This window comes from Nicotiana tomentosiformis, chromosome 12, assembly GCF_000390325.3.
Source record: "Nicotiana tomentosiformis chromosome 12, ASM39032v3, whole genome shotgun sequence".
Taxonomy (NCBI): domain Eukaryota; kingdom Viridiplantae; phylum Streptophyta; class Magnoliopsida; order Solanales; family Solanaceae; genus Nicotiana; species Nicotiana tomentosiformis.
The window spans coordinates 125636615-125655053 of record NC_090823.1 but is presented as its reverse complement, the minus strand read 5'-3'; the positions used below and the strand labels follow the sequence as shown (position 1 = coordinate 125655053).

The window sequence follows — 18439 nt, the reverse complement described above, 5'->3', positions numbered from 1 at the left end:
CTCCTTTTTCATCGTGGGCCAGTAATACCCCACTCGTATGAGGCACCTGACCAAAGCTCGATTGCCGGACTGAGCTCCACAGTGGCCTTCGTGTACTTCTTTAAGGATGCGCCGTGTCTGATTTGGGCTTAAGAATTTTGCTAGAGGGCCACCATATGTCCTTTTGTACAAGTCGTTGTGAACAATGTTGTATCTGGCCGCTTGCATTCGCAGCTTCTTGGCCTCTTTTTTATCGTTGGGGAGTACGCCGTCCTGCAAATATGTAATAATACGGTTGCGCCAGTCGCAAGTCAGGTTTATGGTTCTTACCTTGATTTGGTCTATCGATGAGTTGAGGAGGTGGACTACATTTTGGTCTCCGGTTATAATGTTCTTGGTGGCTGCTGCTAATTTGGCGAGGCCGTACGCCTCGATATTTTGTGCTCAAGGAATCTAGTCGAGTTGAAATTCGTCGAACTCGGGTAGTAGTTTGCATATTTCGGTCTGGTATTTTTGTAACCTCTGCTCCTTGATTTGGAAAGTCCCTATGACTTGGTTGACCACGAGCTGAGAATCGCAGCGCAACCTTAGTCATTTCGCCCCATATTTGAGTGCTAGTCTTAACCCTGCAATTACAGCCTCATGCTTGGCCTCGTTGTTAGTCATATCCAGGCACCTTATGGACTGGAGAATCACTTCGCCTGTTGGAACTTCGAGTACGTGTCCCATCCCGGACCCTGGTACATTAGATGTGTTGTCGGTGTACAGGACCCAACAGGCTTGTGTTTGGGAAGAAGGGTGGACAGCTTTCTTTTCGACTTCGTTCATTATTTGTGCACTGAAGTCGGTGACGACCTGTGACTTTATCACCGTTTGTGGTCGATAGGTAATATCGTGCTCGCTTAGTTCAATGGCCTATTTGGCCAATCTGCCCGATAGTTCGGGTTTGTGTAAAATGCTTCTTAAGGGGAAATTCATGACGGCCGAGATGGGATAGCATTGGAAATACGGTCTAAGTTTTCGTGAAGCTACGACTAAGGCGAGAGCCATTTTTTCAAGATGGGGGTACCTGGTCTCGGCGTCAACTAGTGTCTTGCTAATGTAATAGATGGGAGATTGCATACCTTTATTTTCTTGGACTAAGACTGCGCTCACAGCTACTTCAGACACGACGAGGTAGATGAGGAGGGTCTGTCCCGGTTCCGGTTTTGAGAGCAATGGTGACGAGGACAATTACACCTTTAACTCTTTCAGTGCTTGGACGCGCTCAGGGGTCCATTGGAGGCCGTTCTCCTTTTTTAGTACGCCGAAGAACTTGTGGCACTTATCGGAGGATCGTGAGATGAACCTCGAAAGGGCGGCGATACGGCCAGTCAGCTTCTAGACCTGCTTTTTGGTGGTCAAGCGCTCGGGTATCCCATCGATGGCCTCGATTTGGTCGGGGTTGACTTTGATACCCCGCTGCGACACTAGAAAACACAAGAATTTCCCTGAGGCGACGCTGAATACATATTTTTCGGGGTTCAGTTTCATGTTGTATTGCCTGAGTATGCCGAAGGCTTCTCTTAAGTGGTCGATGTGATCTTCTTTTCTTTTTGGATTTGACCAGCATGTCGCCGATGTATACCTCCATCATTTTTTCGAGTTGTTCTTTGAATATCTTCGTCACCAACCTTTGGTAAGTTGCCCCCGTATTTTTCAATCCGAAAGGCATGACCCTGTAGCAGTACGTCCCCTGGTAGGTGATGAAGGTGGTCTTTTCCTGGTCTTCTTCCTCCATAAGGATCTGGTTGTAGCCCGAGTAGGCAACTAAGAAACTTAGCAAGTCATGCCCGGCTGTCGCGTCCATGAGCTGGTCGATATAAGGTAATGGGAACGAATCCATGGGGCAAGCTTTGTTCAGGTCGATGAAATCTACACACATCAGCCACTTTTCATTCTTCTTTTTCACCATGACCACGTTGGCGACCCATTGGGGGTACTTCGACTCCCTGACGGAACTGTTTTCCAATAATTTTTCTACTTCTTCGCGCACTGCGTCATTGATTGCGGAGTTGAACTTTCGTCAAACCTGCCTCACCGGGGGATAGAGTGGATCAACATTTAATTTGTGTGTGGCGATCTCCTTTGGGATACCTGGCATATCTGCATGTCTAAAAGCAAACAAGTCTGCATTAGTAGTTAAAAATTCACAAAACTTACTGGGTTCTTGAAGTTTGCAGCCGATGTAAGCTTTCTTGCTATGGTCGTTTCCGTCTAATTGGAAGGGATCGAGGTCCTCTACGGTCGATCTTGCGGTCTTGACCGAGTCGGGGTCTTTGATGACGTCTTTGCTGTCATCGCTTACCGTCTTCATCCCTGTTGATTGCTATGTCTCTTTCTCTCTATATCTCACTTGTTAGGTGGCGGTGCAGTCTAGGGCGATACGGTAGCACTCTTGGGATGTGTGTTGCTCCCCGCGTATGCTGAATATGCCCAATGGAGTTGGAAATTTGATGACTTGGTATAAGCTGGAGGGTATAGCTCTCATGGTGTATATCCATGGTCGCCCTATTATGGAGTTGTATGTTGTGTCCTGGTCCATGATGTGTAATGTGGTCTCTAGAATGATGCCACCCGCCAGGACGGGGAGTGTGATCTCGCTGGATGTTCGTTCAACTGCATTGTTAAAGCTTGTTAGTGTGATACAATGTAGTACTATCTTGTCCTCGAGTTTCATTTGTGTGAGTACTCGAGGATGAATAATACATGTGCCGCTCCCATCATCTACCATAATTCGTCTCACGTCGGTATCTAAAATTCGTAAAGTAATAACGAGAGCGTCATAGTGAGGGAATGTCAAACCGTCGGTATCTGACTTATCGAAGATGATACTTTCTTTGAGTTCATCATACCGTTCATGGATGATCGACCGTTTGAGATTGTGGGTTGTGGTAAACTTCACACTATTAATGGTAGCGTCGTCCCCACCGCCGATGATCATGTGGATGGTGCGGGCTGTCGAGGGCGGCTTCGGTGGCCCTTGATGTTGTTCGCGTCCCCTGGCAAAGTTGGTCCTTCCCCGATCGCTCATCAATTCTTTGAGGTGTCCCTGTCGCAAAAGGGCATCTGATTTTCTGGTATTCGGGTCCAACCTCATCTTTTGTGTCCACTTTACCTTTGGTCCGAGCCTCTCCAAGGCGTAGACGATCTCTGTAGGTGACACACAAAAATTGTGAGCGGATAGTAAAAGGGACATACCTCTCTCATTCCGGTGAGTCCTTATTCTTGGTCGGGGTGGGCCTTCTTCATGGTGAGGTGAGGGTACATCGGTAGTTCTGACATATGGGAGATGTCATTTCCGGTTTGGCCGTGAGGCCGCTGGATCTCTTCTGATATCACTTCTCCGATCTTTTCTGGATTCTACGTATACTAAGGTCAATCGATGAGTCGGTCCATTGAGGTCGTCTTCGTCTGCTCGGACTTCGGCACAGTACGCATTATGTATTTCGTCCCAAGTCGTTGGTGGATATTTCATAAGCCGACTTAATATTTTCTTGTTGCCGTTGAACCATTTCTGTTCAGGCCGTTTTGAAAAGTAGCTACATCCATTCTTTATGATACATTGGGCAAAGTCATTCTTACTCGGTTGAAACGGGCGAGGAAGTCCCTCAGTCCTTCTCCCGGGGAGTGTTTGATAGCAAAGATGTCATTCACTCTTGCCTCAGCCTTCTTGGCCCCGGCATGGGCTGTCACAAACTTATCGGCCATTTCCTCAAAGGTTTCGATGGAACGTGCTGGCAGTTGCGAGTACCGGGTTAATGCACCTCTCGTAAGGGTTTTGCAAATTTCTTTAGCAGAATGGAGGATACTTGTTCTTTGGAGAGATCATTGCCTTTCACGGCGATTACGTAATAGGTCACATGATCCTTGGGGTCGGTCATGCCATCGTATATTTTCAGATAAGGCTGCATTTTAAAGGTCTTTGGTATGGCATGTGGGGCGGCGCTATCACTGTACAGCTGTTCGACGAACTGACCGGCGTCTCTCTTCGATAATAACTTAGGAGCGCCCGGTATTTTATTGACCCTTTCTTGGTACTCTCTCATTTGATCTCGAAGTGTATTGTTCTCGTTTTCCATTTCCTCCATCTTTTTCATAATGGTCGTGAGAGCGTCGTCGCCTGCATTATTAACAACACTGTGAGTAATACGTGTCGTCGTGGGTGGAGGAGGTTGACCGTGTTCTTCGTCCATTGGTGTTGCGGCACAGGTTCTCGCCTTTACTGTGGCCGCGTCCTGAACGGGCTTATGGAGGACACTGGTTAGTGTATCAGTTAGCTAAGCCTCAAGGAGCTTCTTTATCGCTGGTGGTGTCTCCTCTTCCACGGATGTGGAGGCTTCTTGCCATGGGATTTTGTGATGCTGCAATGGGGAGGAGGTGATCCACCTCGCCTAGGATAGGCATTGGGCATTGTGTCCTCGTCCACTTATTCAGAGCTTTCGTGGATGATGTCCATGAGGTTGATTGGAAGGTCACTCATTATTCTCATTCTTTCTTCTCTGTTACCTGCCGTGTTAGATCTATGCATACAAAGAAAAGAAGGTTTTTTTTTTTGCGTTAGTAACCAGTGTCGGTTGTAGATCTAGAAGAAACTAAAAAACTTAGCTAGAAATTTTCCACAGACGGCGCCAAATTGTTTGACCAAAACGTATAACTTTCGGTTAAACTATTAAATTTATATAACAAGGGGTTAAATCTAGTTAAGGATAATAATTCTAGACACTAAACTTGAAAACGTAAAGTAGATGGGACAGATCTCGTAAATGATTGATGAAAATAAATAGAAAATATTCTTAAAGCATGAACATTAATGGAGATATAACTAACAATAAATGGCATTTAAGTAAATAAGGAGAAAGATTAACCCAATAATGAGTGGGTTGAACGAATATTTCTCTTGACAATACTAAATGACAGATAGGTCCAAGATTCATATGAACAATCCTCGAATCTGGTAGAAAGGTGAGAATAATATGGACAAGAATCTTTATCAAAAGGTAGTTTTTGTATTTTTGCAAGAGAGAAAGTTTTCTTCTCAAAAGTGTTCTTATCAAAATCAATATATTACATGGCCCTATCATTGTCTCTTTTTTCTCTATATATGGGGTCTTTTCCTAGGAAACCCTAATAGTACAAATGAAGAGAATATCAAATAGAATATTCTCTCTTAATATCCTATCATGACAAATTAGCTGTTACAAGTCTTATCGTCAATAGTCAATCTCGACCTCGACCCTTGTTGACAATCTCGACCTCGATCCTTGTTGACAATCTCAACTATGACTCTTGTCGACACCTCGGCCAATGACTTTGCTGCATCTTGGGCGAGCTCGATCGATTCTTTCCTTAATGCCACATTACGCTAAATTTCCTAGGGACGAATTTTGGCCTATACAATTATATTATATTAAAGTTGGGTAATACTACAAGGAGCATGAGGCCTGAATGGTCGTGGGTTACAAAAAGGAGAAATAAGTAAGTCGATGGGTTGTTTTGTAGGAGAGCCCATGCTATTACAGTCATATGATTGTTCTTCTAAACAAAAAGATAGTGGAGCTATTGGTGCAGGTACATTTGTTTTTCTAAAGTTGACAATGCCGGTTTAATCTGCACGGAATTCATCTAACAAAAAGGTTTGCGGTTGAAGGAGAATAGTTGAAGTCTCGCTCATTGCCAAAGTTGCTCCATGTTGTGCTAACTTATGTGCTACGTGGTTCTGCTCCCTGTGTGTATGTATTATACGTGGTCTACCCAGATGGAGTACGAACCTGCATTCAAACGATATAGATGAGTGTGCATGTTATGATTTTGTAACAGAGATATTACCTCTATGGAGTCCACATTTACTTCCAGTGGTGTTAAATTGTGTCGCCAAACTATTTGCAATCCCTCAAGTAGAGCACAGAGTTCCATGTAACTGGAGTCTCCTGCTGGCCTACTTCCAGTATACCCTAATATCCAATTACCTGTGGAGTTGCGGAATACCCCACCCAATCTATTCCGAGGTGGCGTCCCGTTTGAAGAGCCATCTGTCCTCCAGAAGAAAAAGAGGGAGGGGGGGGGGGGGGGCAGCATTTGACGTACATGGATCTGGTTGGTGCTCTTGTAATTCCCTTTTGGATAATGTCGTAATATTCTGCCGCTTGTGATATTATGCTGTAAAGATTTGGAGTTTTCGCTCTGTTTTCAAAAATATTTTTATTGCGGCAGTTCCATATATGCCACAAGGCATAGGGCCAGAGTAGCTTAGCAGGAAGGTTGTGTGGCATTGAACGAGGAGTATGGAGGAGAGTTTTTATGTCATTTGACCCCATTAATTGAATTACATTGGTGAGGCCCAAGTGATGCCAAAGTTGTTGTGTATTAGGACAAATGAAGAGTAGGTGGTTAATGGTTTCATCCTCTTGGTTACAAACTGGGCAAATTGTGGATGTAGCAATAAGCAATTGTTTTTTTATATAGATAGGCAGCAGTTGGTAGGTCGTTCTGCCCAATTAACCAAAGAAAGTATCTATATTTTGATGGTAAGTTTAAGGCCCATATCCACTTAAAATTGTTACAAAGTTGTGTGTTTTGAAGTTTGTAGTAAAGAGATTTCACAGTAAATTGTCCGTTTGGAGTTAGGCTCCAAATAATTTGGTCATAAGCTTGTTTATTTTTTAATAAAGGTATATATATTTTGCGCATACTTGCAAGTGTTATCCCTTGAATTTCAGTGATAGAAAATGTTTACCGAAATTTTTCAGTTGCCACCAACAATGCCTTAAAATCTTTAAACCATTCCCTTCTTTATGAATGATCTGAGAATCCTAAAAATAATTGATACATAAGATGTAAGCTAATTCACTTTTCGCGATTGGATTTTCCCTAATCAACATTCTAGTATAGTAATGTGAAAACAATGACTCGAGAAAAAGATTTAGAAAATTGCACCAAGCAACCAAAAATCCCAAGTATTATAAACAAGAAACAAAACTTCAAAAAGCAAGATCAATTTGTAGCTACACAAGTCGGATAAGAACAAAGGTACAAACCAATAGCAACATAGGTTCAATCACATTATCACTTTCTGCTAAAATTTGTCATGATTTCACCTGGGAACCAAATAGGAAAAAAATGTAAATAAATAAGCTTTAACGTGGATACAGGTACAAACAATCCATTACTTGGCATTCACCAATTGCAAGCAGAAAATGACAGTTTCTCCTAGTCCAACCTCACCCAACTGGTGGATTGGGTTTGACCAGCCTCACGGGCCGACCCATGTTTACGGCTCTACTTTACTAAATCAACAACAAACTCAGTATAATCCCACAAAGTTAAGATCTAGAGAGGGTAGCATAAACGCACACCTTACCCTACTTTATGAAAGTAGAGAAATTATTTTCGATAGATACTCGGCTCAAGGAAAGATGAAAAGGAAGCTCTACCTAAATAAATTGACGAAAGAAAATGTGCTCAGAGACCAAGTCAAACACCATTCTGATAAGCTGATTGGAACATTCAACTTCAACAGCTTAGATGGGAACTACTTTATGCAAAAGAAAGATCAAGACAATTCACGGGCATATTCCAACTTTTTGGCTAATAATTGGAGTTGAACGTTTGGAGGGGAAAAACAAATAGTATTCAGAATGACTGGACTTTCCATATATACAGCAACAAATTTCTGCAAATATAGTAGCATCAGAAATTATCCATATGACATAGCCATGAAGAAAGAACGTGAAGTCGCCAGGATATGAACGGACATGCAGCAGAGCTCACCTTATTTACAGGTTACAGAGCTCCTGAAGCAGTCATATGGTTAGTTTGTACAAAATGAATATAAGTAAACCACTACCAAGGAATTCCTCACTTTTCTAAAGAAATCAACTCCTGAGTAATGAGATAAGTCTCCCCCAGATATCGAGAACAACTAAAGTAAACACCGCTACTCTACATAACTCGCCCCCTCCCAGGTTACCCTAGGGAAAAATTAAAACAAAATAAATGAGAAAAATCAAGAGCTTGCTTTACACATGGAATGCAGCACATAGAGATCTTGTTGTTGCTTACATCTGCATAAAACTTTTTAGCACTGCACCAGAGAAGCTGTCGTACAATAATCATCTCGCCAATTTTACTGGTATGTCAACAAAAGCAACTGAACATCACTGCTCTAAGATATCACCAAATCCCCAAGGAGGAAAATTGATTATGTAGCATGGGCACCATGTGTTCTTGAAGCCCATATACCGAACACAAGAAACCAGAAGACAAATAGGATAGCCCAGTATCGAGCAGGGCCATATTTGATTCTTGTTAACACAAACTGCATTTGACGGGAAAAAGTTAGAATGCTTCTACAAATTTCGTATGTGATAACAAGAGAAAAGCATGAAAAGAGAGTTAGTGTTGACTGGAAGTGAAATGAAAATCCTTGAAGCTGAGATATAACTAAAATTTCATCCTAACTAACACCCAGTGACATTTTTGGACAGTCCCAGGCTCCCAGCAACATAGGTGACTAGAAAAAGGAAGCCACTGATTTGAGAATCTCACTCTCCTTTCTGTATAAACAGTTCTTTTTGATCTTTTCTAATTATCCATGTATTGTACACATGCATGTCTGGAGACGCATTAATTCAAAGTTCACTCCCCTTGCCACTTATTTAATCCCACTCTCCTTGCTGCATTAATAATTCTCTTTGACCTTTTCTAATTATCCATGTATTATATCCTTCTCAAAAAATTACCCATGTATTGTACACATGACATCAAAGGTTTGACAAACAAAATATTAGCATTTCTGTAGGAGCATAATTCACATAACACGACATATTAGCTGAATAATAACAGTTCAAGAAACAAATCAAACAAAATTGTTTGTTTAATCCGCCAGGCAAAAGCATCACTCATAACAACAACAACAACAAACCCAGTATGTTTCCAACAGGTGGGGTCCGGGGAGGGTAGACTGTACGCAGACTCTACCCCTACCTAATGGGTAGAGAGCATGTTTCCAATAGACCCTCGGCTCAGGAAGGGTAAGAAGAAGAAGAGGAAAGCAAGGAAGGAAGAAAGAAGGAAGAGAAAAGAAAAAGGGAGAGATAAAGGATACGTAGTACCAAATAATAGCATCAGGGAATACAATACCTGAGGCGAACAAAACCACATAACGTAATAAAAATCTAAGAATATGAAGAGACATGCGTGCTACTAAGACTATCGGTGAACAACTAAAAACTACCCACTAACCTTCTACCTTAATCCTCTACCTTCACCCCCTCCTATCAAGGGTCATGTCCTCAGTGAGCTGAAGCAGCGCCATGTCCCGACTCCTGTCTAATCACCTCTCCCCAGTACTTCTTAGGCCTACCTCGACCTCTTCTCAAACTCTCCATGGCCAATCTCTCACACCTCCTAACAAGAGCATCAATGCTTCTTCTCTTAACATGTCCGAACCATCTCAGCCTCGACTCCCGCATCTTGTCCTCCACGGAGGCTACTCCCACTCTGTCCCGGATAGCTTCATTCTTAATCTTATCTCTCCTGGTACACCCACACATCCATCTAAACATCCTCATCTCTGCTACTTTCATCTTCTGCACGTGGGAGTTCTTGACTGGCCAACACTCAGCCCCATACAGCATAGCCGGTCGAACCACCACTCTATAAAACTTACCCTTAAGTCTTGGCGGCACATTCTTGTCACATAAAACACCGGAAGCGAGCCTCCACTTCATCCATCCCGCTCCGATGCGATGTGCGACATCTTCGTCAATCTCCCCGTTACCTTGGATAATAGACCCGAGATACTTAAAATTCGCTCTCTTGGGGATAACTTGAGCATCAAGCTTTACCTCTACGTCTATTGCATGGGTCCCGTCACTGAATTTGCACTCCAAGTATTCTGTCTTGGTTCTACTCAGTTTGAAACCTTTAGACTCCAAGGTCTGTCTCCAAACCTCCAAAAGCATCACTCATAAATGAAATACAATTTGTTAACATGACCACTAGAAACTAGTAACTCTGTTGTCCAAATCTATATCATCTTATTTTGATGTTTAATAACACAGTAACATTTGGTTTAAGTTGCTAATATGGCATGCAAGATGCAATGAAAAGAATTTGAAGAAACTTACAAATCGGAAGAATACTACAACTGTTAACGCACAAACACCTCCAAGAAGAATATGCAGTCCATTTTTGGCAGTTTTCTAAACAAAAGAAAGAACTAGTTAGATCAAGCAAATAATAGCAAGTAGGAAAACTTCTTTAAAGTAGCAATTAGTATCTCAATAGTGCATAAGCTACCACCACAAAATGATAAACTAGTCAAGTTCGCTAGTAATGTACGGAATAAGTGCCGACTTGAATATTTCTATATATCCTAATAATGATAGTGTTGGTCAGGTTGCGCACACTTCGACTAATTGACCAGGTACCTGAAATGTTCCACCAGTATCCAGTTACTTTACCCACTAAGGATTATACATAGGAAAGAGTTCTCACCAACTCTCGCCTCAGCTGAGATTAGAACCTTGATTCTCAAAATTGTTATCCAACTCTTAATTACTTCAATTTCCCAAAATTGTAGGATTAACTTTTATGCTAATTTTTTTTCAATTGTAAAGCATGATAAATAGAGTAACATTGTCCCTTTGTTTTTTATTATTGCTGATAGCAAAATATTTTCATCAGTTGTTTTCTCACTTCCCATGTTGGTCCGTCCTTTTGGGAAAACCATTTACCCTTGTTCTAAATTGCTGGGACTCTTCACTATTGGTGCCGCACACATATCAACAGGGCGTGGGTGTTGGAGTGGGTGTGGGTGTGGGATCTGTAACTTAACTGACTAGGCATTATGATTATTTTCTTGGCGAGCAGTCAACATCTCTCTTTCAAAAAGTTCTATAGCTTTATTTGTCTTATCTTACTTGTTAATCGTTATCATAAGTTTGGCAATGTTAATATTGGTGTTTTGATCCTGAAAGGACATGCTGCCATAAATATATCAGACAAAAAACAATTCACCAATGTGGTCTTAGATTCCTAAAATTATGCGTAGTACCACTTTACAGACCAAGCCAGAAACCCCAATGAAGACCAAGAAGTTTCTTTTGGGTCCAATCCAATGGTTTGAGACTGAAAGGATGAAACTTCAGAAATCTATTTTTGAAGGTTACCATGAAGCTTTTACCAAAAATAAAATAAATAAAATCGAATATAATACAATATGAAAGAACCCACAAGAAACTAGTAAATATTGACAGCACCAGCAGAGAAGCAAGTTCGAGTACCTTCCCAACATGAGGAGCAATAAGCCATGCAAGAGTGATAGTAAGAAGCCCTGTAGCGAGCAGGATCCCAGTACCCTCAACAGCCCATTTGGTTACAGTGTTTTCTGCAGGAAGAGCTTCTTCTGGAACAATGTTAGAACCAGAAGCCGGCTCACTAACAACCTGGGAAACTGCAGTGGAATAGTGGTTATGGGGGTTGAACCACAGTGCAATTTCACTTAACCTTTGCCTTCGAATAGCTGCAATAGCATCAGGATCTACAGTTGAATTTTCCAGCGCCTGTGCAGGATTAGGCTCCCCATTTGCAGTCCTTTCCCTCAATGCATCATACTCCTTCAAAGAGCTCACAACTTTCTTGAAATCCAAAATTCTAATGTTTTTCGCAACACATCCACAAATCTCACATATGGTGGATCCATGGTTAATAAACCACTTAAGCGCACAAGCATAGTGTACCATAGCAAGATCATTTTTGCACGCACAGCCAAGCTCGTTCAAAGTGTCCTGGTTCTCATCATAACCCATCTCTATATCACCATTACAAACAAAAACCTCCCCTTTTGGACTAATGAATTCAACTAGTCCAGATCCTTTCGCGCTGCTTCTGTTGAAGGAAACATTTTCGTCATTTTTCACCACTTCATGGCAATCAAGCCTCACCTCTCCATTGCTACTGTATGCATCCGGTGCTGGTGGAATAATTCCTAGAAATCCTAATGCAGCAACTCCCCTCTTGTCTGATTCAGAACACTGGCACACTCGACAAGAAGGAAAGCCTGCTTCCTTATCCAGACTGTGACATGATATAGAAGAATTCCTTGATTCTTCATTCTCAAAAGATGAACCAACTTCATGACTGGTTTCACTGCTTTGGGGTAACCGTTGGTTTTCCATCACATCAGGATTTGTGCGCCTGGGATAATTATTCAGATTTTTCTTAATCACAACATGAGGTAATCATATGCATACACCAACTTCTCCACCAACATTTCAGTTAAATAGGATGCAGTGATTCCATTCCACGCAGAGTGTGAACTTCCTTTGACAGAAACGGTCAGTAAAGTTTGTTAAAAGATAGAAAACTCTCAGATGCTTTATCAGACGTATGACACTAGATCCTGAATGAAATCATGCCTCGTCCATTGAAAACCTATAACAATATTTATTGAACACTAAACAGCCTTTCATGTAGAAAACAACAAAAATTAAGCTCTAAAATTTTAAGAGCTATAGAATCTACACATTCTTTTAACAAGATTCGAATGATAGGGTTTTACATGATTAATGAGTCATTTCTATATAAGAACAATGGAAGAGAATGCAAAAGAACAAAAGAGGAAAAGAAAAGGTTTGTGTTAACCTGGAAATTTGAATCATATAGGTTATCCTAAATAGGCCAAGAATTCAGTTTTTATTGGAAAAGTTGTGAACATGGTTCAAGTAATGATACTGAAACCAGCATAGAATTTTCTCAAATCAATTACTAGACAAGTTCATTTCTAAATAATTGCCTTAAGCCATAGACAAAATGGAGAGTGCCATTCATAATCTTTATCCACCTATTTCTTTTGTAATGCCATTTTTAAAAGAGACTATTAACAGTCATAAGCACTTCTTGCTGTTGTTGCATCAGTGCATAAAAATGCTACTGAATACAGAACCAAACTGAGGCAAAAAACTCTTCTTCTTTTTTTTTTTTTTAAAAGGTAAAACTGAGGAAAGACTTATAGAGGAAGTAGATAAAGTACTAGGAAAAGCGAAACAAGAGAAAAACTTAAGCTTGAATTGCATTGTGCCAAATATACAGAGGTTAATAAAATATAGAGAAACACTAAAGTTGATATTAGAGTTTGATAATCGAACAGCCACAACTTCGTTAAAGGGGGTAATTATCACAGTACTAAAAGTTATGGAGGATTATCCTTACGCCTGTAATAAATTTCAGACTACTGGTGATAACTACCCTGGTGTCTTCCCAAGGAGCCGAGGGTCTATCGGAAACAGCCTCTCTACTCCAGGGTAGGGGTAAGGTCTGCGTACACACTACCCTCCCCAGACCCCACTAGTGGGATTATACTGGGTTATTGTTGTTGTTGTTGTGTTCTGATTCAGATTACTGTCTCCTTTTTTTTTTTGTCTCCTAGTCGGTGTCCAGTACCCACTTTAGGGTCCGACTAGTCCAAATTCGAGCCGCAAAGTCCCGCTTTAGGGGTAAAGAGCTCCCTACCAAAGCAATCCCATTCCCAAGGGTCCAACCCGAGACCTGTGGTTAAGGATGGAGCGATACTTAGAACCCCCACTACAACCTTTGGTGGTCTGATTACTGTCTCAAAACTCCTAACTTTGTGAAATTGCCTTGGTTTTCCACTACACACCATTCCACTTTGTAGCACATTATCGCTTTTTTCAAATTGAAGTCTTTAATATATTATTCAACTTCTAACTTTTAGCAACTTAAGCTGAATGTGAACAGATAAACTAGACTCCTTTATTTTGTAAATAGCAAAGCAAACAAAACAAGTGTGGCACAGTATTGTGCAATCTATAACCTTAATTACTTATTAATTCAGTGAATTTAGTTGCATAATACCTATCGAAGAATCCGTATCATAGGACTGTGAACTCAAGCTAAATTTCAGAAGATATAAACAAAAAGAAAGACCAAGAAGCAATTTCAGTTTTGTATAGCAACTATTGACAGTGTACATATCTGCAATCAAAGATTATGCAAGCAAAAATCAACTAAAAATGAACAGAGCAAAAAATTCAATCACTTCAAACCCCAAACTGAAAATCTCTAAAACAACAGCTTAGACATCACTTAACCAAAAAAAGCAAAAGAAACCCACCGAAAATTCTAACGACTTTGCCTTAGAAAAGAGCACAAAAGCACCTTCATTTCTCCAATTTGATATGGAATTTGCGGTGGAATTTTGTGGAAGAAGAGATACCAATTTCACAAGTATAAGTAATTACTGTGTTTTACAGATGGGAGATCTAACCCTTTTTCTCACTTGCCCCCCGCGCGCACGCAAACACGCTCTCTTTCTTTTTCTTTTTTTCTTTTCTTTCTCATAAAATATATTCTTAAACTAAGTAATATGTAAAATTGAAAAAAAAAATAAAAAAAATAAGCACCTTACAATATATAATTATTCTAGACAGGATTGGCCCGGGCCCAACACTTTGGATTATAGCGTGTTTCATTTCGATAAATACTATCTGATAGCGTAAAGAGTATCATTGTAACTCTTCCTTAAAAAGTATTGCTATGTGATGAACAAGAATCACTTGTAAGATCTGTTAGCATTTCCCAAGCTGAGATAAAACTAACATCTAATGTTTTTTGCCACATAAGTGTGATGAGACAGTGTAAGCACGAGCCCAACATTTATATTTGAAATACTTTAATTTTTAGTATTTTGTATAATTATTTGGTGATAAGAATACAATATGGTCCAATATATATATATATATATATATATATATATATATATATATATATATATATATATATATATGCCACATAAGTCTGATGAGACAGTGCAAGCACGAGCCCAACATTTATATTTTGAAATACTTTAATAATTATTTGGTGATAAAGAATACAATACGGTCTAATATATATATGCCACATAAATCTGATGAGACAGTGCAAGCACGAGCCCAACATTTACATTTTGAAATACTTTAATTTTTAGTATTTTGAATAATTATTAGGTGATAAAGAATACAATAAAAGAACACAATGAAGCTATACAAGTTGTTTCTAGCTACATAAGCAAAACAAGCAACCACTTCATTGTAAGTAGGTAAATGGTGCAATTACTTTCATTCTTCCTACTCCAAACCTGATTCCTAAAAGAAAAAAGGTAGCAAAATTATTCAATTTCATCATAATTTCTTATTTCATTGCTATCTTTAAGTGTACTCACAAGATGTTATTTAAAACTTAATTCAACCATAACCTTATCTTACATGTTACGACAAGAGAAGGCCTAATTAGTTCAAAACTAACATATATTTATTGTTTATAGTCAAATGAAATACCAATTAAGTTGAATTGTACATTAGGCAACATCTAAGCATATAGGTTCTTGAATTACATAATCAAAAAAAATTCTAATTAAAGTTTGACTATTTATAAAAAGTTTCAGGAAAGCTATTTTAAAAGAAAAGAGCTCTTTAAAGATACCCTTTTAAATAATAAAAAAAGAGACTTTTTAGAAACAGGAGCAAAATTTGTTAAATCTATGGCAAACCAAAATTAAAATGAATGAGACAAGCAAAAGAATATTCTGATATTCAGAAAATATAAAAATATCAATCCTTTTAACCCTTGTCCCAATCTATGTACCATTACTAATATTTAGAAACAATCGAGCGGATGCTACTTTAACTATATTTTTTTTCCAGATTTCTTTAAAAAATATGTAACTGTAAAAAGTTGTGATTATAATGTGCTCCTTTTGCAGTCTCTGAATGTTTAAGCTTCAGTTCAAAACTCTGAATGTAATTGTGCTGTAATTTCCCACCATACATTTGTAGGGCAGTAACTAATTATCTATCCCAAAATTTAGTTAATTTCAAAGTTGTTATTTCAAATTATCTTACATGGATTTCTGCTATGGCCTTCCCTGAGTTTCTTGATATCTATTGGGGTTCTTGTACATCACTATAATCAAGTAATAGGAAGGGTTGTTTTGTTTGCAATCAAGAGATTGCAATTTGGTGTATAATAATTACAAGATTAATTAAATCACTATCATAAGATTGGTTTATCGTATTAACATTAGAATACACGATCATAGAAAAATTTTAATGATATATTTGGCCTATGTAACAACTCTTTATCCAATACAATATTGAGAATTTTTGTATGCTATGTGATTAGAATAGTTAGTTAAGTATAACTAAAATCAAAATTGAATTTAAATTATTTCAAATAAATTAGAACACCTTTAAGATGGCTATTGAAATAATGCACAACGAATATGATGTAAATGAACAAATACATCTGTCATTCATCTTCTAAACATGAAAAGTTTAATTTAAACACTTTGTTATAATATTAAAGTCATACTAAAATACTATTACTATTCCTAAAAATAAATAGTTAGAAATTTTATAGCGTTAGATATATTTGTTTGAAGACGGGTTCACGTATTTTTAAACGGGTCTAGAAAAATTTGAAGGTCCTTTGATTTTCGATTTTGTTTGCTGTTGTGATTGTTAACTATCTGCTGACATCAATACATTTTACACATTTTCAAGCTTTTAGGATATTTTTTTTATTTTGGTTAACTGGCTAATTATATATATATATATATATATATATATATATATATATATATATATATATATATATATTTATTATTATATATATTACCCGTTATGATCAAAAGTGTTAATATTACAGTCCTAAATTTGTCTAGAGAAATAGTTCATGCGATGTCTGCTAAAAAAACTTTATTTGCAAACACCGGAGGAATTGTCGTTAAACTAAGGTTATCAAAAACTCCTTGTTGGCACCCTCATTTACGAGCAGGTCAGCTACTTTGTTCGTCTCCCTGTAACTGTGCTTCACCATCACATCTTCTAGTCTTAGGATGATTGACCTGCATTCAAAAATAATTAAGTCAAATACATTGTTACCCGAGTTAAGCATTCTTATTACCTCAGTAGAATCAGTGTTGATTTCGAGTGGTGTGAGCCCTCTTTGTGTTAGCAATTTGCAATCCTCTCAGAATAGCAAGAAGTTCTGCTTGTGTATTAGTGGTGTGTTACAGGCTTCCCATGAAATCCAGGACCCAGTTTTCGCTGGAGTTTCTGAAAAATCCTCCCACGCCTCCCTTAACAGGATTCCCAATAGTAGCTCTATCAGTGTTGAGCTTGTATTGGTCTCTTGATGGGGGTATCCATTTGACCTATATGGTTTTCTCTTTTGTGTGTGTTTTGTTTACTGAAATAGTGATATACTCAGTAGTCTTTGCCAAAACAATGGTAGCAGGGACCATATCTTTCTTCTTATTGAAGAGGTTATTATTTCTAGTAATCCAGATCTGCCAGAAGCTAAAGGGGAATAAACTTCCCAAGTAAGGGTGTTGTTTAATGGCTTTCTTTTGAGAGAAGCCCATGTGGTAGGCCAGTCCCTGCTATTGAAGGTGGGGTTTTGGGTTTGTGTTGTACTGGTGTTATTTGAGGTTAAGTTTTGCCAGAAAGATTTCGCATTGGGGCACTCAAAGAAGACGCGGGCAGAGGTCTCAAGAGCATCATTGCAGAAACAACACAATTGATTACAATGGACCTTAATATGGTGGAGAAAAACCCCTGTTGGGAGCCTTTCATGGTAGAGAAGCCATATGAAAGATTTGATCTTGTTGGGGCCTTCAGTTTCCAGATCCATAAGTAGTTATTGCTAATATCAGATCCCTTCCGGGAGGCATTGTTGGCAAGAAGAGTGTATGCTAATTTGGTGCTGAAGAGGCCATTGCTAGTATTTCCCCAGATCATCCTATCCTCCTTTATAGGATTAGGTGGAATGAAAGTAGTTAAAAGCATGTTTCTGATGTTTGTAGGGATGTTTAGGGAGATGGAAGAAGTATCCAGACCCCATTGTTGTAGATTGTAGCAACTGTGGTTGACATGTCAGCTTGTGTTAGGGGACCTTCAACCATGGTCCTAATGGATGAGTGGTTTGGGATCCAAGGGTATTAAGCTGACTCTGTTCCCTTTGTGAACCACCCATCTCCTGGCTTGTGAACATGTTTCCCACCCTTTAAGAATGCATTGATTGCTAAGTGGCTGATTTTGCTTTTTTTTTGGGGGGGGGGAGGTGGGGGGGTGGGGGAGGGGTCGCCAGTTACAATGCTTTGCAATAAGAGTTTTTGCCCAGAGGAAGGATGTGTTGTGAAAGAGCCTCCAGGCCAGACTTGAGTGGATTGCTTTGTTTTTTAATTCTGCCAAATGGATTCACAGACTTCCTTGGGATTTAGACTTTGTGACAGTGTCCCAGCCCACTAGGTGCATCTTCTTCCTATTTGGTGTGGTTCCCCAGATGAAATTCCTTTGAATTTTATTAATCTCCTTAGAAGTTTTTGAGAGAAATTTGATGAATTGCATGACGTGGCTAG

The 18439-nt window shown here is 39.3% G+C and overlaps 1 protein-coding gene across 5 annotated transcripts; it reads right to left on the bottom strand.

The window, feature by feature from the left end:
- Window positions 1-7702: 7702 nt before the first annotated feature.
- On the bottom strand, window positions 7703-14354 carry LOC104119328 (uncharacterized). 5 transcript variants are annotated; one of them, XM_009630805.4, is made up of 4 exons: window positions 14156-14351; window positions 11307-12456; window positions 10149-10223; window positions 7703-8335 (listed from the first exon to the last, which is right to left on the bottom strand). In XM_009630805.4, the coding sequence occupies exons 2-4, from the start codon at window positions 12198-12200 to the stop codon at window positions 8219-8221; spliced, it is 1086 nt and encodes a 361-aa protein (XP_009629100.1). In that variant the 5' UTR covers window positions 12201-12456; window positions 14156-14351; the 3' UTR covers window positions 7703-8218. The 5 variants fall into 5 exon arrangements, with proteins under 5 accessions (XP_009629100.1, XP_009629101.1, XP_009629103.1 ...); XM_009630806.4 differs by having other exon boundaries at window positions 11307-12345; XM_009630808.4 differs by having other exon boundaries at window positions 11307-12341.
- Window positions 14355-18439: the final 4085 nt, after the last annotated feature.